General features: G+C 38.8%; 8 protein-coding genes across 8 annotated transcripts; 4 read left to right on the top strand and 4 right to left on the bottom strand.

The window, feature by feature from the left end:
• Nucleotides 1-40: 40 nt before the first annotated feature.
• On the bottom strand, nucleotides 41-3,469 carry MONOS_11683 (Ca2+:Cation Antiporter (CaCA) Family Protein). The gene has a single exon (XM_067864243.1). It carries the CDS (start codon nucleotides 3,453-3,455, stop codon nucleotides 291-293), a length of 3,165 nt encoding a protein of 1,054 aa, XP_067735096.1. The 5' UTR covers nucleotides 3,456-3,469; the 3' UTR covers nucleotides 41-290.
• A 1,535-nt stretch (nucleotides 3,470-5,004) lies between these two features.
• Nucleotides 5,005-5,525, top strand: MONOS_11684 (uncharacterized protein; the record flags this gene model as incomplete). The annotated part of the gene is made up of 3 exons (XM_067864244.1): nucleotides 5,005-5,058; nucleotides 5,197-5,313; nucleotides 5,448-5,525. The coding sequence occupies 3 exons, from the start codon at nucleotides 5,005-5,007 to the stop codon at nucleotides 5,523-5,525; spliced, it is 249 nt and encodes an 82-aa protein (XP_067735095.1).
• Nucleotides 5,526-9,596: 4,071 nt separating this feature from the next.
• On the top strand, nucleotides 9,597-9,950 carry MONOS_11685 (uncharacterized protein; the record flags this gene model as incomplete). Its single annotated transcript, XM_067864245.1, has 1 exon — nucleotides 9,597-9,950. The coding sequence occupies one exon, from the start codon at nucleotides 9,597-9,599 to the stop codon at nucleotides 9,948-9,950; it is 354 nt and encodes a 117-aa protein (XP_067735094.1).
• Nucleotides 9,951-13,477: 3,527 nt separating this feature from the next.
• MONOS_11686 (uncharacterized protein) lies at nucleotides 13,478-16,284 on the bottom strand (the record flags this gene model as incomplete). The annotated part of the gene is made up of 2 exons (XM_067864246.1): nucleotides 13,478-14,339; nucleotides 15,066-16,284. The coding sequence occupies 2 exons, from the start codon at nucleotides 16,282-16,284 to the stop codon at nucleotides 13,531-13,533; spliced, it is 2,028 nt and encodes a 675-aa protein (XP_067735093.1). The 3' UTR covers nucleotides 13,478-13,530.
• Nucleotides 16,285-16,345: 61 nt separating this feature from the next.
• Nucleotides 16,346-17,572, bottom strand: MONOS_11687 (uncharacterized protein; the record flags this gene model as incomplete). The annotated part of the gene is made up of 1 exon (XM_067864247.1): nucleotides 16,346-17,572. One exon carries the CDS (start codon nucleotides 17,570-17,572, stop codon nucleotides 16,346-16,348), a length of 1,227 nt encoding a protein of 408 aa, XP_067735092.1.
• A 103-nt stretch (nucleotides 17,573-17,675) lies between these two features.
• MONOS_11688 (uncharacterized protein) lies at nucleotides 17,676-18,836 on the top strand (the record flags this gene model as incomplete). The annotated part of the gene is made up of 1 exon (XM_067864248.1): nucleotides 17,676-18,836. The coding sequence occupies one exon, from the start codon at nucleotides 17,676-17,678 to the stop codon at nucleotides 18,834-18,836; it is 1,161 nt and encodes a 386-aa protein (XP_067735091.1).
• Nucleotides 18,837-19,628: 792 nt separating this feature from the next.
• Nucleotides 19,629-20,198, top strand: MONOS_16949 (uncharacterized protein; the record flags this gene model as incomplete). Its single annotated transcript, XM_067869825.1, has 2 exons — nucleotides 19,629-19,747; nucleotides 19,811-20,198. The coding sequence occupies 2 exons, from the start codon at nucleotides 19,629-19,631 to the stop codon at nucleotides 20,196-20,198; spliced, it is 507 nt and encodes a 168-aa protein (XP_067735090.1).
• Nucleotides 20,199-23,018: 2,820 nt separating this feature from the next.
• Nucleotides 23,019-24,531, bottom strand: MONOS_16746 (uncharacterized protein; the record flags this gene model as incomplete). The annotated part of the gene is made up of 2 exons (XM_067869620.1): nucleotides 23,019-24,283; nucleotides 24,354-24,531. The coding sequence occupies 2 exons, from the start codon at nucleotides 24,529-24,531 to the stop codon at nucleotides 23,019-23,021; spliced, it is 1,443 nt and encodes a 480-aa protein (XP_067735089.1).
• Between the last annotated feature and the right edge of the window lie 272 nt (nucleotides 24,532-24,803).

The following is a 24,803-nucleotide window of genomic DNA, read 5'->3' as shown; positions in this document are numbered from 1 at the left end:
AAAAACAACTTAAATTTTCGCTCCAGAAGATTAATTGATATTAAGGGTGCGTCATTACAAGTTATTGACTTAATGAAAAAAAAAGATGTGCAAACCAAAGACAATCAACAGTTTAAAAATAATTGACACTCATGAAAATAAATAAAGAAAAAATTAACAGAGACAATCAGTTGAAAATTAAGAATTGGATTAAAAAATTACTAATTCAATGAAAAAAATAGACCAAGACAGAAACATGCATTAAAATACATTAACTATTCAGTATGAAAAATAAATAGAACTCTCTTCATCTAACCAGGAATAATTTTCAGCTCCACCAAAACAATAACCACAGCAAACGCAATGTAGAAAAAGAACAGCACCAGCGCAAACCATCTTTCGAACTTCCGCTTTCTGAACACCCCAACGACAATCTGGACTGCAATCGAGGCGATGATGGCGATCGTCATAGCCCACAGGGCAGCGCTGGCAGTGACGTGGATGGGGCGTACGCTGCCGCGTGATATGAACAGCGTCACCGACGAGAGAGAGATGCCCAGCAGCGAGTTGATCAGCGGGCCAGCATAACATGCAGACACAGCAGTTATCGGCCGCCCTGCCCTTGCCACACCGATGTTCGCCACCACATCGCCCAGCGCTGCGCCCCAGCTGAGCACCGTCGCGCCCATCACCGCCTGGCTGATGCCGATGAAGTCGCCGATCGCCTGCAGCGCATTCACATTCTCCGTCGCTATCAGGTTCAGCCACAGGATCGACATCACCAGCCGCCACAGCGCAAAGAAGAAGCTGACAGCATTCGGCAGACGCTTCCGCAGCCACTGCAAGTTCACAAACAGCATCACAGGCACCAGGGCAGCCCCGACGATGAGGCAGAGCAGCCATGCGGGAAACGGGTTGAGCTGCCAGTAAGAGGCATTTTCGTCAGCAAGGGCAGCAGGAGATGGCTTGACGATTGGGTTGTTGTAGGCGTGTGTCAAGAAAGCAGCACAGACAGGAGTGCAAAAGGTGGTGATGGCGAGGCGCAGCGGGTGCTGCACGTCGAGTGTTGGGTGTGTGAACACTCTCAGAATGGTGAAAGGGAACTCAATTATCGCCATCATCCGCCCGATGATTCCTTTGTCCCTCCATTCTGTCCACTCATTCAGCGTCTCAATGACCCGCCCACTGAACGTCTTCGGCTCATCATCATCGTCTTCTTCTCCTCCTCCTCCTCCTCCTTCTCCTTCTTCACCTTCTTTTCCTTCATCTTTTTGTATGCTGTAAGCACTGCTGTTCCCATATTGTGCAAGCCCTGCGGGTCTTTTGAGTGTGTCGGCTGACTCCTTCTGTTCTGTCGGTGAATATTCTGGTGCCTTTTCGTCTTCCTCAAGTGCATCGCTTGTGGGAATTGATAGGCTGATTTCTTTGGATGTTTCAGCTTCGCATTGTTCTTTCTCCTTTTCTATTTCCTTCTCTTTCTCCTTCTCCTTCTCCTTCTCCTTCTCCTCGTTTTCTTTCATCTGCTCCACCGAAAGCGGAACAAACGGCTTGGACGTCGGCGAGGACGATGGCATGCCTCTGTACTCCTCCTCCGTCGACGAAACAGCAGCCGGCACATAATGTGCAGTGGCTGCTGACAGCGCACTCAATTGCGACGTATCTTCCTGCTGATACCTTCCAAAGCGCACATAATACGCCTTTTCCCTCTCCTCCTCCAAATCAGCCATCGCCAGAATCCCTTCGTCGTCCAGCCCTTTCGTTTCTCGCCGCCACAGCCGCTCTTTCCTGCCATAAATAGAATGAGATCTGTTTGTCTTCTTCGAGTTTCCTGCTTCAGGTGACATCTGCCCAGAAAGATAGAGAAAAGACGGACGCCTCAGTCTATCCGCTGTTCTGCTGCCGGCAGAAGAAGAAGAAGAAGACTGAGAAGCGAGAAACGACCTCGAAGACGATGCGCCGCCATCCAAAAGATGCGAATCAATCGCCAACTCGCTGCTCTTTCGTGTCATCTGCTGCAGCTGCCGGAAGTCACCGCTGCTTCCGTACTCGCCCATCTGCATCGCCTGCGAGGGCTTTGTAGTTGTGCGCCGCTGCCCTTCGTTCCTCCTATTGTAGTCATTGCCACTTCCACTGCTACTGCTGCTTCCTCCTATCAGATCCTCATTTGTGCTACTATTCATGCTGTTGTCCCTCCGTCCGCTGCTGCCCATGGTGAATCCTCTGGCACGCTCTTTCTTTCGCATCTCTGCCCCAAGAAACCCGGCCCTCCCAAACGTCCCCGCGCCTTCCCACTGGATCCGCAGCTCTTCCTTCTCCTTTTCGCTGAGCACTGCTCCTCCATACTGCTGCAAGCCCTTTCGGAACACGCTCTTCTTTGCAAAGAACTGGCTCAGCTTGTCCAGCCCCATTTCGTGTGTTTGCCTTTCGTCCATTGTCAGCTTCCGTTTTCTCGAAAACGAACGCTGCGCCTCAAAAATGTCCCCAGACACGATCGCTGCCCCGCTGTTTTCTGTTTTAATTTGTGCACTTTCGCGAGAGATCAGATTAGCTTCTATCTGAGAATCCATATTTGCCAAAGCCTTCTCTTGCTTCCTTTGCTTGTGCATTTCATATTTCTCGAGAAGATATGAAAACAACACATACATAACATAAAGCAATGGAAATATTATTGTAAAAGCTAAAGTCATCTTCTGTGTCGCTACTACAACCATTAGAAGAATTGCACATATCATGTACATTGGAGCATCCTTAAATAGCAGTTTTTTCTCAATAACAAATGGGTGGATGAATGTGATGAGTGCAATAAGCACTGTTACAGTAAATATTCCGCTTCCGAGTGCTTCTCCAAGACTCATTGCAAGCGAACCACCCGCGGCTCCAGCCATTTGTGAAAAAAGATCTGGAGCACCATTTCCAAGAGAAAGAAGCGTAATCCCGGACATAGAGTCAGAAAGACCCATTTTATCTGATATAAACAATAGCGGTGGAACAAAATAACTATCTGCAGTTGTTCCAAGTAATATAAACCAAATAACGACTGCAAGAACAGAAAGAAGGAAAAAGAGTTGAGGCGAATGGGGAAATGAGCAATATCTCAACGGAAGATATCGAATGTATCCATCACTTCCGTAATCTGCGCAATTATTTTTTATATAAAAGCATTTTTCTGATGTTGGAATGTCAGGTATTTTGCACGTATCTTCGTCATTGTCACCTTCGTCTTCTTCTTCTGCAGAAGCTCTTGAATATTTATGGACGCATATCATTGAAGTATTTTCAGATGAAAATGTGATGTTATTTTGTGGACCATGCGCTGAGGATGAAACAATTTTTTGTGTATTATTAAAAGTATAATGTGGATGAGAAATAAGCTGTATCGTAAATATAACAGAAAATGTCAGAATAAAGCAAATAATTCGCTTTGAAAATGATTTTATTGGCCCTCTTTCAGTTCTCTGCGTTTGAGACGAACGCATTGTCCAAAAGAGATGACCCTTAAAAATATTTATTTCTTTATTTCCGAAATTAAAATATGGAGCAAATTTTTGGAATTTGTGAAAATATCAATACAAGGTTCTTTTATTTTCTGATATCATATCGCAAAAAGTCTTCCATTATAAGGGGAAAGAATATTAAAATATTAAGAAATTTGACAAAATATTGGTTAATATTGCAAAATAGAACAAGTTTTGATAAATAATAAATTTCTTTGCGCATTTTGAATTTCAAAAAATATTGTTTCAAAAAGTTTGTAATGATTTTTTCAAAGCGACTCAACAAATTCAGTGAATGTCAGAATCCAACTGATATGGGACAAAATTCTTGCTTTTATGAAAAAAACAACGATTTGTTCCAAACTTTCTCTCCAACTTTATCATTATAAGTCTTTCATTTCCATGTCAAAAAATACAGAAAAATAAAAAAAAAATGAGAAATAGGTTTTAATATATAGAATGGAACAAAATTCTTAAAGCAAAAAAATATCATCCCACATATGTAACGAACGTCTCAAAACAGCTTTGAATATGTGCATCCCTCATTCCGAAAATCGAAAAAGCTTTCTTTTCTAATGCAGCATGTCTTTTGCAATATTCGATCATGTGCCCGAAAAAGGATGTTTATCAATTCAATCTAGAATAATTCTTTTGTGAATGTAGCCTTCTTATGTTAATGTTCCACATGTTCTCTATGAATCGCTCAAGAACATTGTTCAAAAATAATAAAATTAAAAATCCCCCCCACCCTTTTTTTTTTTTTTTAAAGGTTATTCAAAATATTTGTAAAATCATTATTGAAATCATATCTTTTTTCGGGATGTTGAATATAACTCCTTACAATGGAATTTGCAAAAATTTTTCTGATTCAAATTTGAAATTTCAAAATTATTGCAACAAGCCAATGACTGAGATTAATGCAATTCAAAAATATATATATGTCAAAATTTTTTTGAAAAGTTCCTTTTATTTAATTTTCAAATAAAATATAAATTTCATATTTTCATCTATTTTTTGTTCCTACTCAAGAAACTTCACCAAAATGGAAACAAATCCAAAAGAATGTTATCATTACCGTTTTTGTGAAGTTTCATAATTGGGAACATAAATTTGATCAAAATATGAAATCCTTGTTATATTAGAAAATTATACAAAAGGAACTTTTCAAAAAAATTTAGACATATGGCATAATCTTTTTGAAAAATCAGAGATCTTCCCGTTATTGTTTTTTATGAAATAAATAATAATGTATCCAAAAACGATTGTGCACCATTTTGATATTTATTACAAGAAAAATACATTTCTCAATTTTTGTTATTTTCCACAAACCAACATAGCTTTCATAATAATAAATTTTAAAGGGAAATGGTTAATTCACTAACAATTCATATTTTCATTGATATGTGAAGAAGTCATGCTTTCATAGTATGTTTTTCGAACATCTTTTCACAACACTATTTTTGGTGATAATGATTATTCATTATGCGTTAGTAATGAACAACTATAAGTATAATTATTTTCATGATTGAAAATGGAGCGTGAATCAGAAATGAGTAATCGCTTGCGTATAAATTATATTTATCGTGTATGTTCTATTATTTATCATTAATATTTTAAGTTATTTATTTTTTAACATTCATTTTTTGACTAATGAAAATAACAAATTAATATTTCTTTTGTATTTTTTTGAATTAACATTTGTCGCGATAAATAAAATTATTAGCTTATGACAATTTTTTTCGATCAAATATTTAAGCTGTTAAAACTGCTATATGGAAAGAACCAGAAGAAAGAAATGGAAATTTGCACTTTGCAGAAAATAGAACAAACAGCTGTACAGGTCTTGTTCTTCTTGGATAATCACGCGCTTTACTGCTTTTGCGAAATGAAAGGCAAACTCCAATCAAACCTCTCTCTATCCGCTGATTGCGCTATTCTCCGAGTAAATGGTAATCTGAATTGCGCTCTACTTAGACTGCTCGTCAGACTCTGACACTTCCTCCATCTTTTCAGCCTCCACCATGGCCACATCTTCCTCTGATGTTTCTGTGAAGAATTAATATTCACAAAATTACTTCCTGCTTCACAACGTCCGAGCACGAAGATGATCTCTGGAAGAAGTGCATACGGTAGAAGGCGTCAGAGCTGCTGAATGGTGCAAAGGGGCACGCGACAAAGAAGACGGTGGAGTTTTCTATCGGGATGATGGCGTGAGAGTGCCTGACGCTGCAGATGCCATTTGGGGAATACGAGGCTGAGGTGGCAGGGCAGAAGATTGTGAATGGAGAAAGACCTGACCTGAGAAGGTTGAGGGGGAACTCGGACGAGAATGGTGTTCGGGCGAGCCTATCGAAAGCGGCAGGAGAGCGGCCGACGTTGAGAAAGCTGCGGCGAGAGTTTGATAAGTGCTTTGGGGGAAGGGAAGCGTAGGTGAAGATAACTAATGCAATTAACCTGAAGGACACCGCATTGGATGACAAGCAAAGCACAATTGCGAAAGCTACGGAACTCGTTGGGAAGTTCAGAGATTGAAGAGTGAATAAAATGAAGATGATAATTTTTTCTGCTGAAAAAGCATTTTTGTTTAAATCAACCTCAATATTTTCATTTATTATTTTGAGTGAATTTCTCTTGACAAAGTTTTGTTTTGAACGTCATCATATTTCATCTTGTGTCAGACATCGATTTTTTGGTTTTTGTATGTTGTGCATCTCTTTGCTCATTCTTTTAATCAATAAAGAATGTACTAATTTTTTGAACGGCACTTTAATATTTGAAAATTCAAATTTCAAATTCACTTGGTCTCAGTGTTCTTAATAAGCAAGCTATTATTATTTTCGCTAATTTTTTAAAGAAGTGTTTGAATTTTGTTTGTGGAAAAAAATAATTAACACAAAATATGAATGATAAAGTTGATTTAGAGTTGAATCAATAAGAAAAAGTATCATTTTCCAACAGGTGATTTATGTCTTATTTCATTTTCCTCCATCCCAATCTGCATTTTTTCCTTCCCACTTTTTCTGCTATATCCTCTTCTTGATTTGCATCCTCTGCACCCGTTTCCAAAACCAAATCTTCTTCCTTCTCCTTCACCTCTTTAATTTCTTCAAATTTCACTTCAACTTCTTTAATCCCCCTCTTCAGCCACCTCATCTTCCTTTGCTCCTTTCAATTCCTTCTTCTTTTCTGCCTCTTTCTCTACACACGGGAGAATTGTTTCTTTCGCAACAACAACTTCTACTACGTTTGATTTCAATCTCCACTGCTCCATAATTGACGTTTCTCCACTTATCTTCACCACCGATTTTGCAGCCTGTTTAGGGTTTCTCAGACGCTTTTATGAAAGAAAACGATCAGAAGACACAGCGTTTAATTGCTCTTCATTTGAAATCTCAGCTTTCCCTGAGAAGAAGAAAGGAAGGAAGATGAAAATAATGGATCCATAATTATTTGTTGGGGTGCAATTAAAGAACACGTTGAAATCACAAACATTATTAAAAAAATTTAGGTTTGGATTCAATTTGAAAGATAAATTCTTCGGCAAGTTTAATCATGATGAGATGCTCCACGGTTTTTTTTCCAATATGATTTCTTCAGAAGTTTCATTCTGAAAAAATTCGACAATTTTCACAAAAAGAAGACAAAAAATTCAAATAAAGAATTATGACAGCGAAATACGTAGTTGCAGCAACAAACCAAGATACGTCAAAGCAATTCATTCAAATAAAGAGAAAATGACTTGAAATATATGTAATTATTTCCTAAAAACTATCAATTTCTTTTCGAATAAGAAAAAGTTTATCAAAACTTTTCTTTTTTGTATTTCGTTCGTTGCTGATCTTATTTTAATATGAATACTGCGTTATATTGGATAATTGTGTATATTCTTCTTCGAACAGACCTAACAGAAATGAATTTCTATTGATCTTGGATAAATAACAATACTTTTGAAAGCTTTTTTTCAGAATTGTCATAATTCCAAAAGCAAACCATGTGGAAGAATGATTCTCAAGATGGACATCATGTGTGCAGAATAAAAGAAACGGGTCAGAAATTCTTTTTGAAAAATCAAAGATCGTCTGGCAATTGCTTTTTTTCAAATAATAAATAATATGTCATATTTCAACAACGCTTCATTGCAGTACAAACAATGAAATTGAAACTATACTCACCTTTTGTTTTTTTCGATAAGCCAGAATGGAATTTTTTATTAAAAATATGAAAGGAGGTATTTTTAATTTTTACTGCTTTCATCAATCTACAAGGAAACAACGGTTTATTTTGTTAATTTCTTATAGATATTCAAATTACATATATTGAAAAATGCATTATGTTCCTGTTTGAATGTTTTCTGCCGCAGTGAACACTTATTAAATTATTTTTGTTGCAAAAATATAACCAACAAACATTTTTCATATTTGCCAAAACCAATCCTTTGATTCAAGTACAGATATGTTTGTTGCATTTGCTTTTTGCAGTTTTTTTTTTTCAAAAAGCAGCATTTAATCGTTTATGGTCATTACATATTCGTAGCATATGTTTCAACTCGATTGACAAAAAAACAGTTTTAAAGATTGGATGCATAAAATAAGGTCTCATTCTGAACTGAGAAACTCGTTGAAAATGTTTCTTTTTGAAACACATTATAAATAGAAGATGGCAATCTATTAGGATATGGAAAAGTGGAATGTCCCGAGAAACAGGAAAATGAAGAAGTTTACCCGCAACTGTGTATAAAATATTGTCGATCTGATGAAGTTTTGCGTGATCTCCAGCATTGGCAACAGATTGTTTGGTTGCGTCTTTTTTTCAGCCCGGCTTTGGTATGCTTATCGATCGCAGTGATCAGCTAGAATTCCTTGGAATTCTTTTCCTACAGCAATCTTTCGCTCCTTCGTTGAATTTCAAGCAACACTGCACATTCTCATCATCTTCAAATGCGAAAAGCTCAAACAGCTTTTCTCCGCCATCATTCGGAGGAGAAAAAAAATACTCCGTTGGATATTCTACAGGTTTACCCAGGCTTTGCTTTGAAGAAGGCGCTGCTATCGCTCTGAAGGAAGTGGAATGAGTAATGAAATGTTTTAAATTGCGTGAGTGGAATATAGGAGGTTACTGGCTAATTACAAGTTGTGTCTGGCATTTGGATGAATATATCATTGCAGTGTCTATGGAAACAATGCAGAATGTCAAAAAAGGTAACGAAGTAGTTTCATTTGCTTTCTTCTTTCTCCTCTTCCTCCTCTTTTTCTTTTTCTTCTTCCTTCTCCAGTCATATTTCTTCTCCTACTGCTTCATTCTTATCTATGATATCTTCTTTTTCTTCTTCCTCTTCCTCTTCTTCCTCTTCTTCTTCTTCGTCTTCTTCGTCTTCTTCGTCTTCGTCTTCTTCTCCACCTCATCATCATCATCACCACCACCATCACCATCATCCTATCCATTTCACTCACAATCTCCAAATGCAACCCCTTCTAACTCACCCTTCCAGATTCTGTCTCCAAAACATACAAACGCCGGCTTCCACAAAAAGTTTTCACGTCATCTTGCTCCTTTCGCTTCTCCTCTCCCCACTTTTCTGCACACATCGGTCCATCTCCTTATTCCCACCCCTGCATCTTCCTCTACCCCGATGTCACCTCCTCTCACCTTCTCCTCTTTTTCGTCCAGAGTTAAAGAGTTAGAAAGAAGAAGATTGCGGTGCTTTCACGAGCTGATGAAGCTGCAAAAGCAGAAAAATGTTCGTTGAATGGAAGCATTGATTCCATCGGGTTGATGATGCTGAGAGAAGAGGAAGAGTCCGGCTCCTGTGATAGTTACAATGAGGAAGAATAGGAAGACGAGGAATAAGAGGAAGAAGAGGACAATAGACTGGCAGACGACGAGAGAGGAGGGTTCAGTTTGTTTGATGTTTACAACTGGAGCGACAAGACAGACGATGCAGAGACAAAGGCAGAAGCAGAAGCGTAATAGAAGGATAGGAAGAAGAAGAGGAGGAAAGAAGAGGTCATTCTGGCGGTTTGTGCGGACGGCGGGTTCACGACGATGATGAGCGAGAGAAACCTGATGCAAAACCAGAGGGAGAAGGAGAAGAGATAGATAAGGAGGAAGATAATAATACAGCAGATGAAGAAGGATGATGAAGTGTTTCCTGAAAGCGAGTGGTTGTCGCCATGGTGCGAATTGGGAAACGGAGGAGGAGGAGGAAGAGAGGGAAGAAGAAGCAGAGGAAGGGAAGGAGGGAGTGATAGAGGAATCAGCAAAGGAGGAGGAGATGGAAGCGGAGGAGGAGGAAGAGGAGGAACAGTGGTAAGAGAGAGGAGCGAAGGGAGAGAAGAAAGAGAGAAGGAGGAACTGCAGTATGAGCAAGTGAGGCTGTTGAAGAAAGCGGGGCTGGTGTATGTAGGGAGAGAAGTGAGTGAGATAGAAATTCTGTATGATAGCGAGATAATCCTCAACTTGGGCAATGAAGCTGGATAAAAGGCAGAAGAAGAAGAGCAAAGTGTAGCAAGAAGGCAGAGAACGCCAAAGAAGCACAGGAGTCAGAGAGTGAACGACGAAGAAAACGAGCATTTTGCACTGCAGCATCGGAAGAGTAGCTCGAAAGTGCCTCTCTAAGATTCGATTCGCTTGAGTCATTCGACTTCAGAACATCCGTTTGCATTGTCTGCCTTTTCTGCTTCTTCTTTCTCTTCTTCCTCCTCTTCCTCTTCCTCTTCCTCTTCTTCCTCCTCTTCCTCTTCCTCTTCCTCTTCTTTCTCCTCTTCCTCTTCTTCCTCTTCTTCTTCCTCTTCAAAACTTCCAAAATTATCTGACTCTTTCCCAGTCCAAATTATCACAAACCAGCATCTCAACCAACCATGCAATCACTTCTCTCTGCCTAACTGAAGTCTCTTTGGTTTCACTTCTCCTCATCTTCCAGCTGCTGCTTTCCCTTCCTCCACAAGCACTCTCCCCGTTCTGGCTGTGCCTGCTAATTCTGTAATACCATGTTGACAAATGAAAGAGAGTCGGTGTTCAAAAAGCCAACAATGCCTGCTTCATCTCTTTGATCTTTGTCGCCACCAACACCACATACGTTTCCACTTCCACAAAAGCGTTCTTTCCCCAATTCATTTCATTACTCATTTGACAGTGGAATTGATAGCAGAGGAAGAGCAGACTGATGTGCGCACGCCATCTGATTTTGGAAAGAAAGTTCAGAATGAAATGATTCATTCTGCTCCTGGATTGCAAAAGACGCACCATTGTCTTGTGAAGTTTGGAGCGACTGTGGATGCTGTTGCTCTTCCCAGTTGCTGGAAGTGGAAGAGTCAATATGCATATGGCCTGCGGAGTCATATGCAACAGTTCGCAGAGTAAGACCTTGAGAACCTGAGCGGCTGTCAATGTTGGCTATCTGAACCGCTGGATTGCTGCTTTGTGCCTAAGATGATACCAACGATTGTGGATATGTGATGATTTATCGCAGATAAGAAGCCTAATGGATGAAGATTCCAATTATTCACTGCAAAAGAAGAGAAAAGTATTCTCCCGTTTTGCCTGTTGGAAAGTCCCTTGTGTGAATGGGATTTGTCGCAAATGCATACAGACAAGAAAGATGAATTATCAGAAGAAGCTGATGACGAAGAAGAGGAAGATGATGATGATGAATGAAAAAGAGAAGGCGAAGGCGAAGGCGAAGCAAAGAAGAAGAGAGGTTGAAGTTAGAGGATTGAAAGATGAGAATGGCAAGGTGGAGAAATTGAGGCAACCATCGGTGGTGAAGTGGAGGGCAGCGAAGGTGCAGTGAAAGAAAGAGAAAGAAAAAGAAAAAGAAAAAGAGAGGAAAAGAACAATTTGTTCAGCAAATTGAGTGAGTATTTGAGGCTTTCCCTCACTAGCACTTCCCCATCATCATTTTTTGCAGGATCATCGTCATCAAGATCGTGTTTATTAAGGAATATTTCGGTAACGCTTACGTTCACTGGTTTGGTATCATCAATAAGTTCGTCTGCAGAAAGTGTATAGGTGGAGGAGAGGAAAAGAAAGTGGAATAGGAAGAAGAAGATGAAAATGAAGGCTTTTCGATAATTTGTTTATTAAAAATTTTATGAGGATTGGAGGTTCCAATAAAACAATGAACACAAATTTACACACAATTAGAAAAGCAATTTCCATGATTGGTGCAATTGTTTGAGTATAGAAATATTCCACAGGTATTTTCAAATTTGTAATTCTTTTTTTTCTTTCCTTTTTTATTTCGTTATTTCATATTAAATTCATCAAATCACAGTTTTCGCTTAATTATAACAATGCGTATTGATTTCATAACAAATAAAGCCAAAAATGAATTGAAAACAACAAGAAAAGGAATGTTACATTATTCAATTAAAAATTTTCGTGATTGGTTTGTTAAATAAACAACATTCATCGCTTTGTCAAACTTTAAAATTTGGCTGATTGCAAAGAATTTAAACGAGATGTTAATCCATTCAACTTTAAGATAAATTAATTTCTAAAAACATTCTCAATGTTTATGAAGTGCTTATGTTCTATAATCAATCTTTTTAAGATTATTGTTCATATTGATCACTGAAACATTATAAAATTTAAATATGGAAAATGTTTGTGATTTGTTCTAATGCTATAAATCATTTGAGAATAATGTTATGAAAATGTTGTGAATGATAAGAGACAAAAATTGCCAAAAAATTGAGTTTTCGAATTTGTGATCTTTTGTGGGTTCGAAATTAAAGTTTTCCGACTTTTCAAAAAGATTGTGCCATATCAATTGTATTATTCCTTTTCAGCGCACGTTCTTTACGTTCGAAACATATTTTCAAATCGAAATAACAGATTTGAATTATAGTTAGTGTTAATAATGGTGGACACTTTCAATAACTGTGGACAGTTGCATTATCTCAACAACCGTCAAAAGTTGCTTTTTGACAATTAACCTAATTATTCCCTCAATGCATATGAATTTATAAGACATACAGAAATGAAACAACTTTCTCAGCAGAATTTAAAAAAAACACATTTTGAATATTCGGAGAAACTCGGAGAATCTTATTTCTCCGAGTTTCTCCGAAAATAAATAATTATTATGACAAAATTTAATTGTTATGTGTGAATGAAAAAAACAATTCGTATTAATTCACATTCAATGAAGGAATAGTTGTGTTAATTGTCAAAAAACAATTATCAACAGTTGTTGAGATATTGCCACTGTCCACAGTTATTGAAAGTGTCCACCATTATTAACACTAACTATATATGATTAAAAAAATAATCACCAATATTTATCCTCATTTTTTTCTTCACATATCTTTATTCAATTTTTGTTGTATTTTGAATTGCCAATAAAATATTTTGATGAAAAATCACAGGAGAACGTTGTTTTTCAATCGTTTTCACTCAAAATGTTGGTCATTTCATATGAAATTTTTTTTATGAATAACATGAAAAGAAAATTACAAAGATGAAGAAATGTCTATGGATTCTGAAAATAAACTCCATTTTGTCGAAGGATTTAATAATATAAGTTAAGAAAAAGATGGTGACAACTTTGAATATGATGAATGATTTCTGTTAAAATATGTTTTGGAAGATGTTGTTTTTGTTTCATGCAGTGAAACTTTATTTCACAACTAATTTGAATGTTATTGCAACTTTTCTTTTGTGTTTTTAATCAAAAAATAAACAACAGAGTTTTTTTGAAATAATTCTCGATGAATTCAATGAAAATTTTCTGACCCAATAAGTTACACTTCACATTAAAATTTTTGATAATTCTTTTTTCATATTCCACATACTTTTTCAAATTTGAATTATTTTATGAATAAAATAAGGCTTTAAAAAACCCAGTAATACAAAACTGCTTTCACATTCACTTCAAAAATACCGATCCCAAAATTCTCATACTCCAAAAACTTTCATCATATTCTCGCACTCATCTTAAAATTCAACGAAGCGAATTTCAGTTTTTATCTAAATTGAGTCTAAGATGTTAAAACAACTTTCTTTCTCTCACAGTTTGTTTTCATGTTTGGAATAAACCGTTTATTTTAAGCTCTCATCATTTGCCAAACAAGTTTTTCATCTCATTCGCATCTGGCTTCTCTTCTTTTTCTCTTCCCTTGCCCTCATCGTTTTCTTCGCGTTCTTCACTGCTTTCCTCAAGAATGATCGCATCTGTCATCGTCACAACAAATGTCCCATCTGGAAACAGCCCAGCCAGCTCTCTCTTCACTTCGGTGAGTGCCGGTCTTTTCGATGCCTCTGCTGACAGACACGCATTCACCACATTCTTCACCATGCTCTCTTCAATTCCCCGCTCATTCGGCCTCTCCCCATTCGCAATCTTCTGCCCAGCGATCGCTGCCTCATATTCTCCAAACGGGATCTCGAGTGTCACACACTCCCACAGCATCATCCCAATCGAGAATGCCACTGACTTCTCTGTCGCTCCCATCTTCTTGTTCATCTGCAATTCAGGCGCCTTCCACCGCAAGCACTCAAACTGATTGTCTGCATCCTCAAATGCTGATGAAGGCAACTGTGTGTCTCTCCACATCTTGTTGATCGCTGAGCAATCAGAGGATGATGTGACAATGGTGGAGGTGGACGATGCAGATGAGGTGTCTGAGCCTGATGAGAAGTCCGAGTGGAGGGCAATGCAGATCACCAGGTGCTCCGAGAACAGCACAATGTGCGGACTCAGGTTCGGTAAAGAGGGAAGTTCGTCTTCCTCATCTTCAAGCGAGTGGAGTGCCCCATTCGCCACCCAGAACAGGGTCTGTGCTCCTGTCAGCTCCCTCTCCTTCAATGATCCAATCGCCAGCTCCTTCTTCTCATTCCGCCCATGAAGCAGCATGAACAGAGAATCTCGCAAATCGACAATCAACTTTTCATAAGGTGATGAGCACGCCATTGCATCCACCAGATTCGACATGGACGAAGTGGTTGGACACAGACTCTCTGTTCGAACAAACGTTGAATCTGAATCGGTTGTTGAAGTGGATGAGATGGATGGTGATGGTGTTCTGTTCCTAATCTCTTCTTCTTCATCTTTCTCCAGCATCCATTCTGGGATCTTGTCTGAATCTCTCCCCAAAATGTATTCAGTTGATCCACTTTCAGCCAAAAGATGCTCTGATGACTCCGAATGACCCAAGTTTTTCTCATACACCCTCTTCTTAATTCTCTCATCGTTCTTCTTTTCTGCCTCCCTCTCTGCTCTCCTCCACTGTTCCTCAGGTGACATCTCCATCGTCACCATCTCAAATGCCTTCGGATCTTTTCTGATGTTGTCATTCACAATTTCTCTCAGATCTTCTGCTTCATTCTTAACCTTCCTCCATCGAATAGCCAAAACAACAATTATTGTCAGCAAAATCATAAATATGAAGCATGCAATCACAATAACAATCCACCACGACTTCTTCTCATTTCCTCCTTCAACAATCCTTTCATCTCCTTTTGGAGGAGTAATGCTTGCATTTTTCAGAATGAATGAATTTGTTGAAGAAGGAGATTCTGCATTCCCAAACAAAACAGAAACACTCACCTCGATTTCATTTCCACAACTGCTGATCAGATCTTTTCCCACACTCCCTTCAACTTCTCTTTCTGACAAGAATCCTTCCATATCAAAATCAAAATGTTCAATCTCTTTCTCTTCTCCTTTTCTCTTCACAACTGCGAATGACAGATTGCATGGAAAAAGAAGCAATCCTTTGAATATCAATTTCATTCTATCGATTGTTTCTTTTGCCTCAACACTCTCCAGAACAGGAATGAAGAACGACGATTCCCTCTCAGAAACAATCCCTTCAAAACTGCACCCATTGTTCAACATCCAAAGCGATGTATTTCTCTCCAATCCATCTCCTCCTTTCAAACTTCTAACATTCAATGTTCCTGAATCTGAACAGATGATATTTCTTCTCAATGAAGGATATCCTTCAATGGATGGATTATTGTTCTCAAATAATCCCATCTCAATAATCATATTTCCTCCACTCATTGTTATTCCACCTTCTGGTGAATTCGAGATTGTTGTGTCTTTCATCATCACAGAACTCTTCACAATATCCACTAAAGATCCATCCCATCTGCACATCTCTTCTCCCTCATTTAAAGTCTGTTCATTTCTTTCATTTGAACTCCCATCAAAAATGCAACTGTCCATTTTCATATCTGTGCAATCCTCCAATTTCATCAATTTACCTTTTGTAATCTGTGAATTGACTCCACCAATTGTGCAATTTGTAAATTGAATTGTCTTTTTCATTGACAGGCAAGATATCAGTGATTCTCCATTTCCTTCAACTGTGATATTTTCTGTTCGTAACTTTTCCATATTCAATTTTCCGCATTCATTTATATCTATCAGAGAGATTTCAATTGTTGAATTGCAAATGGTTAATGAATCAATTGCTGATGGAAGAGAAGATGAAAGATGCAAAGCAGATTCTTGAAGAATGAGATTTGATATTGTGCATCCATCAAGTTGTAATTCTCCTTTTTCCATATTGATGATGTGAAATGGAATGTTTGCAAATTCATTTTCTTCTTCATTGGATTGTTTTGAAGCGAATGAGCAATTCATAATTTCAAGAATCCCTCCCTCTGGTGATATCAATGATTCATGTGAAGAAGCAAAATTTGGATCAAATACAAAGTTCACTCTCAGCAATGAGACTGTTCCAGCTGTTTTCACCAATGCCTCCCTTGCTTTCTTAATCCCTGATTTCACTTCAACTTTGCACATCTCCCTGCTCTTCGAGCTCAAATTCAATTCTTCCAGATTTATCTCTCCTTCAATCATGCTCTTTGCCACAATGAATATTAGACGAACAGGTTTTGATGTCAGGTGCAAAAGGCCATGATCAATCGAATAACAAGTAAAACACATCACTTCCACATTCCAATGTGTCATGACCACCAGTCGATACAGACACATCCATCCACTTCAAAGAAACAAGAAACACTCGAAGATCCATTTCCTCATAAGTCCCATCTTCCCCAACAAATGCATTCCCATCATTAGAATATCCTGAGCAATCAAATGCGAAACGCTCTGTATCCACACTGTTCACCAGATTGTTGCTCTTCACAAACATGTTCTTCCCAACTGTTGCCCTGCACCCAGAAAACGATATCTCTGTGAGTTGAAATGCTTCTTCATTCAGGCTGCAATCCAGATAAATCCCTCCTCCTTTTCCTCCCTCACTCATATTCTCGCAAATACATTCAACAAATGAACTATTATCAATGGAGACATATCCTCCTTCATTCAACACTATCTTCAGTGACCCTCCTTCTTCACTCTTCATCGACAATGCTCCATCAATTCTGCTTCCATTCATCGCCATCCCAACTCCCACACTCCCTCCAAACACTGCTGCCTCTCCACCTTCATCAATTTGCAATCCTTCCAGTGTGCAATTCAATAGTTTCACTTTGTATTCCTGCTCATTCACATTTCCTGAGAAAAGCGAAATTGAAAACAACGAGACTGTTGATTTCACATCTGAAATCGTGACAGAGTCCAATTCAACCATCTTCCCTGTCGATTTGATCAAGAAATATGCAATCGTGTTTTCCTTCCCGCCAACGACACTCATCTCACAGTTCTTCATGTGCAACTCCCCATTTTGAGTGCTCGATCCAATCACCGATGTGATTGCTCTGCTAAAACTCGATGGAACAACAATCCCAATGAACTGTATTTCTGTCAGTGATGCCGATTTCAGAACACATTCCTCAGATCCACTCACTTCCCTTTGGCATTCTATTTCTACAATTGCCTCGGTTTTTGCCTTTATGCACATTCCTCCCAAATCCACATACCCCGCCATTAACGTACTTGAAATAACAATAATCTCTTCTTTAACATTTGTTCTCTTCAAACGCTCCATCCCATAATTCACATTCAAACATGGCGCCTTCTCCAATCCACAATATACCCTCTCCACTCCGGATATTCCATCCACATATATTGTATCATCAAAGTATCCATCGAGAAATATGAATAAATCGACATCCCAATCACCGAATGCTTCTGTTCTGTCATGCCCAGCAACCGAGTTGTCTTTCTGAGTGATGTTTCCCATGAAGGCGAACAAGGGCTCTTTCAAAGAAGCGACAAATGATTCACACACAAAATACACATCTCTTCCGACACAGGCCTTGTTGGCTGAAAACACGATATTGGTGATGGAAAAGGTTGTGGATGACACTTGTGAGCCTTCATTGAACTCGATCATGAGAGCGCCGCCTCTTCCTCCAGAACTTGTATCCTCGCTCACAGAGCAGGTGGAGAAGGTGGAATCACTCACAGAAAACGAGTTGGCAGGGGCAGATGAGGCGAATGAGATGCATCCGCCATTGGTGGCAGTCTGTTGGTTTTGTGGAGCTGAGTCGATGTTGGCGATGGTGCAGTTGGCGAGGGAGAGGGAGAGGGCAGGGGAGGTGGCAGAGGAGAGGACACAGCTGGCGGGGGTGGCAGTGGAGGTGATGTGGGTGATGTTGGAGGAGTTGAGGGTGAGGGGAGCTGTGAGGGAGGTGAGGTGGAAGATGCTCTGGCTGTTGAGGGAGAGTTGGGTGATTGCTGTGTGGTTGAGGGCGAGGGAGCCAGCAGTGAGGAAGAAGAGGGGTGTGGTGATTGAATTGGAGGTTGTTCCGGTGATGGTGGTTGTGTTGAGGTTGAGGGAAGGAGAGTTTTGGGAGAGGTGGAAGAGGATGGGAGTGATTTGGTTTGAGGAGTTGTGGGCGATGGCGAGGGCAGAGACTGTGAGGGAGCCCTGGGTCTGTTGGAAGAGGGCAGACGAGGCAGATGGATCTGGTGAAGAAAATGTTGATATTGATGAAAATGAAGAAAATGATGATGCTGATTGTGATGAGTGTGAATGTGGGTTTTGTGGTTGGGGAATGCCACTGGAGGCGATGGTGGTGGCAGTTGTGCCATTTCCAGTGATTTTTGTATTTGGAGCACGAAATGTGAGAGTCTTTGTGGGAGTGAAAGTGGAGATGAGAAGAGAGAGGGAGGCATCGCTGAAGGGAGCAACGCATCCGAGGGCATACTCCACCGTGGCACAGGAGCTTTGCTGTGTTTTGCCACAGGCATCGACATCACTTCCACCATTTGAGACTATTTTGTTCTGGTTGATGATCGGAAGTCAACTGTTGTACTCAACATTATCAGCAGTTCCCGCGTTCCACACTCTTTTGGTTGGAGTTGTTAAGCCACAATTCTCAAATGGTGATAGGGTGATGCTGCTTCCACTGAAGAACACATCATTCCCTCTGCCATTTTCTGCTGTATTTCCATCGAAGAAGCAGAATGTGATGAATTTATTTCCGCTCATCCAGGAATAAGTTGCTGTGCAACACAGCCCAGCTCCTCCCCATGAAGTTGAAGTTGATGTCAATTTGTTGTTTATAAATTGGCAATCATCAACCAAAATTTTCTCAGGTTTATATTGTGGAGGATTAGCAAATGTGAGAGAACCAGCAGAATCACCACCAGAATTTGAAATGAACTTACATTTGAAAAACAGGAATTGAGCATTTGTTTGGGCATTTTGGATAGCAAAGCACCAAGAAGTTCCACACCAACTTGTTATAAAACAACTTTCAACTATATTTTCAGAGAACGCCCAAATAGAATTAGGTTGCGGTCCCCATGAAGCGAATGCTCCTCCATGAGCAGCCGAGCAACTGGAAAAATTGGATTTTGCAATGTTCATTTTCAACAAATAGGCACATAATAATGCTCCTCCTTCTCCAGAAGCTGAACAATTGTAAAATGAGCACGAAATTATTGTGAGATTTGCATTCGTGCAAGTAACATAAAGTGCACCACCATGATTTGATCCACCAGTTGAATTATTCCATTCACACCATTCGAAGCGATGGCTGTTAACGTCAAAAGCAGTCAGTCTTCCAGGTGTTTTTCTTTGAGATTCTGTTCCAACATGTACAACAGCAGCATTTAATGAAGAGCGTGTTTGGTGGAGAAAAGAGGCGTTGAAGGCAGAGAGAGAAGTGGATGGGCTATTGAGAGAAGGGAGAATGGCACCATCAATGGGGTTGTGGGTGTGTTTGAAGATGGATGAGTGGATGGAGAGGGATGCGTGAAGAGAGAAGGAGGGGATTATATTGGAGTTGATGTTGGTGGAAGAGAGAGAAGAGGAAGAGGTGGTTGAGGTGAATGGGTTGAGTGAATGTGAAGGAAGGGATGGAAGTGATAGAGGGGATTGGGATGAGGAGATGTTGGAGAAGATGGTGTTTGAGAGATGGAGATTGAGGTGGATTTGGAGGTGGGGATGGGATTGGTGATGGACATGGAGAGGGGAAGGGGAAGAGGAAGGGGAAGGGGAAGGGGAAGGGGAAGGGGAAGAAAAAGAAGAGGATGAGGATGGGGAAGAAAAAGAAGATGATGAGGATGAGGATAAGGATGATGAAGGAGAAGGGGAAGAGAGGGAAGAAGGAGAAAAAAGGAAGGGCTGGATGAGGGAGACGAAAGAGGAGAATGAGGGGTGGGAGATGGAGAAGGAGGCAGGGATTGGGGAGTGGGCATGTGGGAGGAGATTGTTTGGGGTGGAGAAGAGGGGGAAGGAGAGGATGGCTGGTTGGTGGGTGATGAGGGAGAAGTTTGTGAGGGAGAGGGAGGCATGGGCAGAGAGGAAGAGGGGGCAGTGGTGGTGGTGGTGGCTGTTGTTGAGTGAAGGAGGGTGAATGGTGCAAGTGGAGGAGCAGATGGAGGCAGTGGAGTGGTGTTGGGCAGTGAGGAGTGGACAAGCAGTGAGAGGGATGAGGTTGAGATGGGTCACACACACTGATGAATTGATGATATTCAGACTTGTCTCAACACATGTGATATGATTGAATCTTGTATTTCCAACGTTCTCCGCTTGCACACTTGGGACAGTGCTTTCTATTGTTTTGCCTCTGGTGAGCAAACACAACATTATAGCCAATAAAAATATTGCTGTCAAATTTCCTTTCATATTCCACAAGATAAACGACTTCCAAACATAACAAAAATGAAAATATTATTTATGCACGCGATCAATTAATAATTTGTGAAAATAATTACAAATATTCACAGTTTTGCATGAAAATTCGAATCATGACAAAGGCATTTTATTTTCTTGAAGATTGCATTTTTCGTGTTTGTAATAGATGTGGTTTCTGCTATTAATTTATATAAGATTTTTTATTGACAATTCTTTTCTACGAATATATTGTTCTTGCTGTTCAATGGAAATGTGATAAATGTTTGATTTGATTTCCCTTGAAAAGAGAATTTATTTTTTTTTTTTCTTTTTCATTTTTTGAAAATGTTTTTTTGATTTAGTTCAAGCAGACATGATAATTTTGGAGAATTAAGAAAGTGTTTTTGAATAAAAATGCTTCGCTGAATTCACCGAAAAGGCTGAAAGGGAGCAGAAAGAATGTTTGAGTTTGTATTTATTTGTCTTTGAATGAGATGAATTTTTGCATTGTTTCCAAAGCAGCAGGCGGAAATGAATGAAAATGAATGAAAGCTTTATATCTCATTGTGCAGGGTGACTATGGAGTTGAGCCAGCAAATTCATATGGAAAGTGCCCAGGGTGAAGGGATTGGGAAGGGAATTGGAGATGATATTTACTGACATAAAACAGGATATTTTTCAATGATGATGAGATTGGAATTGAGCAAAATGCATGAACTTCGCATTTTTCAGAAGGACCAGAAATCGATGCATTTGATGGAGAAACAACTGACGGAAAGGATGATTGGAGAATCAGATGATGAAACACTTGAAAAAGGAAGGAATAATGAAATTGAATTGAAGAAAGCAGTTGCCAATGGGATAAAAAAACAGAAAATTGCTTATAAAAATGATTAGAAGGTTTGCTATCGTTATTTTTTTTGAAGTGATTATTATTTTTTAATCCAAAATATTGAAAGAGTGAAAGATTAGATGGTTTTGAAGAAGAAAAGCCAGAAAAGTGAAAAAGAAAATGAAAGATGGGTTGATGAAGGAGAAAGAAGAAACACACCAACAGACAAAACACAAAACAATCAAAAAGAAAGTTGACTTGCAGATGAGCAGTGGAATTGAAGAAAATCTTCAATGAAATTATTTTTTTTTGGAGAAGGAGGAAGCAGTTGAGCCAGAAGCAAAGCACAGGGAGGAAATTTCAGCGAAAAGAAAAGGAAACAAAAACGAAAAATGATGAGCAGAGGAAGAGAGAAAAGGGAAGAAGAAGATGATGATGAATAAGAAATATTTCAAAGAGGATATTGCCATTATAATCACAAGAATGAACGAACAACAGAAAAGCGAGAAAAGACTGTGTGATGGAAGTCAATGTGAAAGTTATCGAAGGAAAGGAAGAAAGAGGCAGAGAGATCAGAATGAAGATCTCTTAGCAGAGGCACATTAAAGAAAGAGAGAAAGAGAAAGAGAAGATCAAACAGACAAAAGAGGTGAAAGAGAATGAATCACAAAGCAGAAACAGAAGGAGAAGAAGGAAGAGCTGTGGAAGGTGAAGATGAACAGAATGAAGAACAAAGAAGAATCGCAGTGGATGATAAAGAAAGAGGAGATCTCAATGAGAGGAGTATATGAGGAGGAAATGATGATGATAATGAATGAATATTAGCAACAAAAATGGAAGCTAAAAAAATAAGAGTTGCAGATGAAGAAAGAAGAAATGGGGCTGAAAAAGAAGCAGAAGATTGGAGAAGCGAATGAGATGACAAAGTTCAAAAGACAGAGGCAATTGATGCATGTTGATGAAGTCAGAGGGAAGCTGTCAGCAGAAAGAAGGAAAGAAAGAAAAGCAAATGAAAAAGAAAAACTTTGAACAAGAAAGATGAGAAGGTCATTTTGACAAGTGTGTTTTTTTTTCAATTTCATAACGAAAACATTCAACATTATCTGCATTTAGAGAAACATGAAAAATCAGAAACAGATGCTGTTTTTTGAGCTTGTTGAATTTTCATTCAGTTGCCAAACGGTTTGAAGACAAAAAGCACCAACAATCTCAAATTACAAAATCTTCTTGAAATATTCTGATGTATTTCGTTTCATTTCTAAATTTTTTATGAAATATCGAACGAACTATTCAAAAATCAACACTCAACAAAAATTGGTTTTATGAATTTTTGAGAAAAAGAGAATTTGAATTGGGAATCATTTGATTTTCTTGAATTTACCAAAAATAGATGAAAAATCTTCACAACATTCTTGTTTTAACAGGAATCCATAAGCTTTCAAAAAATAAACAAAAATTCTTTTCAAAATAGCAAAATAAAGTTCTGTATCAAATTGTCAAAAAATATATCCCAAAATGAAGTCCTCAAAAGCTTCGTGAACAATTGAACAGGCAAATAAATACATAAATACTTCTTCTTCTTCTTCTTCTTCTTCTTCTTCTTCTTCTTCTTCTTCTTCTTCTTCTTCTTCTTCTTCTTCTTCTTCATTATTCATGAAAATCATCATACTCATTTTTGCTCCTTTCAATGATCTTTCTTTTCTTCTTCGTCTAAAGACTCCACTTAGTCTAATAACAATCGTCAATATAATAATAGCTCGCCCAATCATCACCAAATAGAATCTTCGAATACACATTTGAAGACATTTCACCTGCATTCATACATTTTTTTAACAGTCCAAAATATTTTTCTTCTTCTTTGACTGTTGAATCCAAAAGATCATGAAATTGTACCTCTGTATCTTTCACTCTCTTTTCTTTCTCTTTTTTATCTTCTCTTCCCATTTCATTATAATTGATATCTGCATCTGCATACATGGCGCAAACCGGGCAAATGCTTGGGTCACATTTTGCCTTCAGCCTTCTTCTTATTCGTTCATCCTTCTTCGCTTTGACAACATCTTCTGATAAATTTGGAGCCAAATGGGCATTCAACGTGTCAATAACTCCTTCTTCTTCGCACGCCTCTGCTAACATTGCTTTTAGCTCTCCGCGCAAAGGTTGCGGAAGGCACGAGTAATTTTCAATATCTTCTTCATCAACATCCTCCCGAAGTGGACGTATTTGTGCCTCCAATGATACACAGACCCATCCATCCAAAAGTGCCTTTGCTGCCTCCAGTCTCAACTTATCATTGGTCGTGTCACAAAACAATGAAGCTATTCTTCTCATAACATCTCTTTTCATGCATCGAGTGATTGACTCATAAGTCTGCTTCACAAGGAAGCATCTGATGAACATAATTGCACACATCTGAAACTTTGAAATCATTTTTTGCACACTTTGCTCTTCGCAATACAACCCATCGATCATGTGTTGGAAGTTGGCGCCACCTGAAGAATAAATATCAGGGCAACTTGCATCCAAAAATCTGCTTCCAGGGAAAATAGCCTTCCATTCTTCTTCAGTCCAGCTTCCAAACAAATAACAAAACACCTTTTCCACAATTCTGTCCTGACAAGTTAATATATGAACAAATGCATAAATGTGTTTGGCTGAAAGCCTGCACAAGCACTCGAAGGCTTGAAATGCCATGCAGCAAATTGCACCGCGTGAGTACACAGGCGGAATCCAGTCAGAAGAATTGCATTTGGGCAATCCAGCAGAGGCTTGTTTGGAATTGAATGCATTTGGATCTGGAAGAAACGAATCAAGAGCCAAAATGTTGTTCTTTTTGACCGTCTTGCCAAATATCAAATAAACTCTTAGTGATGACAGCTTTTTCGTCATTTTGATTGTTTCGATAACAACAGAATGATATTTGTTTGATAAAAGGTTAAACAGCCAATTCCCAACAAAAGCATGTCTTTCCTCTCCAATAATTGGAGTGCCTCCTAAAGTCAAAGAAATAAATAATTAAAACATTTCTTGAAATAAATTACTGCTCAAAAAAGATTTCAATACCATATTTGACTGTTTGATATCTATAATAAGCAATTGTATTCAGGCAAATATCTTCATCATCCTGTTCGCACAAATGACCCAGTTCGTAATCAATGTCTTCGTATCTTTCCTCTTCAGAAAACAGTGAAATTGATTTTGCTAGTCTTTTCGCTGGCTTAGATAGTTTTCTCATTCTCATTTTATATATTCCTTCAAAAAGATCGCTGGAAAGGCATAAAATTCGGGATATTCCCCCAAGAACGCGAGCTGCCAAAACTTCGCGAGGACTTTCAACAGCTCCACAGCTGTCCTTCAATTTATTAATAATGTATTTGTGTTTAAAAGATTTGTAGAACTCATGAATCTTGGGTTTCAATAATTTTAGCAAATGATAAAATCTTATCAGCAGCGGCTCCAATTCTCCAATTTCTTTTTTCCGGATTTCTGTTGAAAAAAAAGATAAAAAATATT

The sequence above is a fragment of the Monocercomonoides exilis genome, assembly GCF_001643675.1.
Source record: "Monocercomonoides exilis strain PA203 chromosome Unknown scaffold3-2548433, whole genome shotgun sequence".
Lineage (NCBI taxonomy): Eukaryota > Preaxostyla > Oxymonadida > Polymastigidae > Monocercomonoides > Monocercomonoides exilis.
Note: the sequence above shows the minus strand (reverse complement) of the source record. Positions and strands in the feature narration are given on the sequence as shown.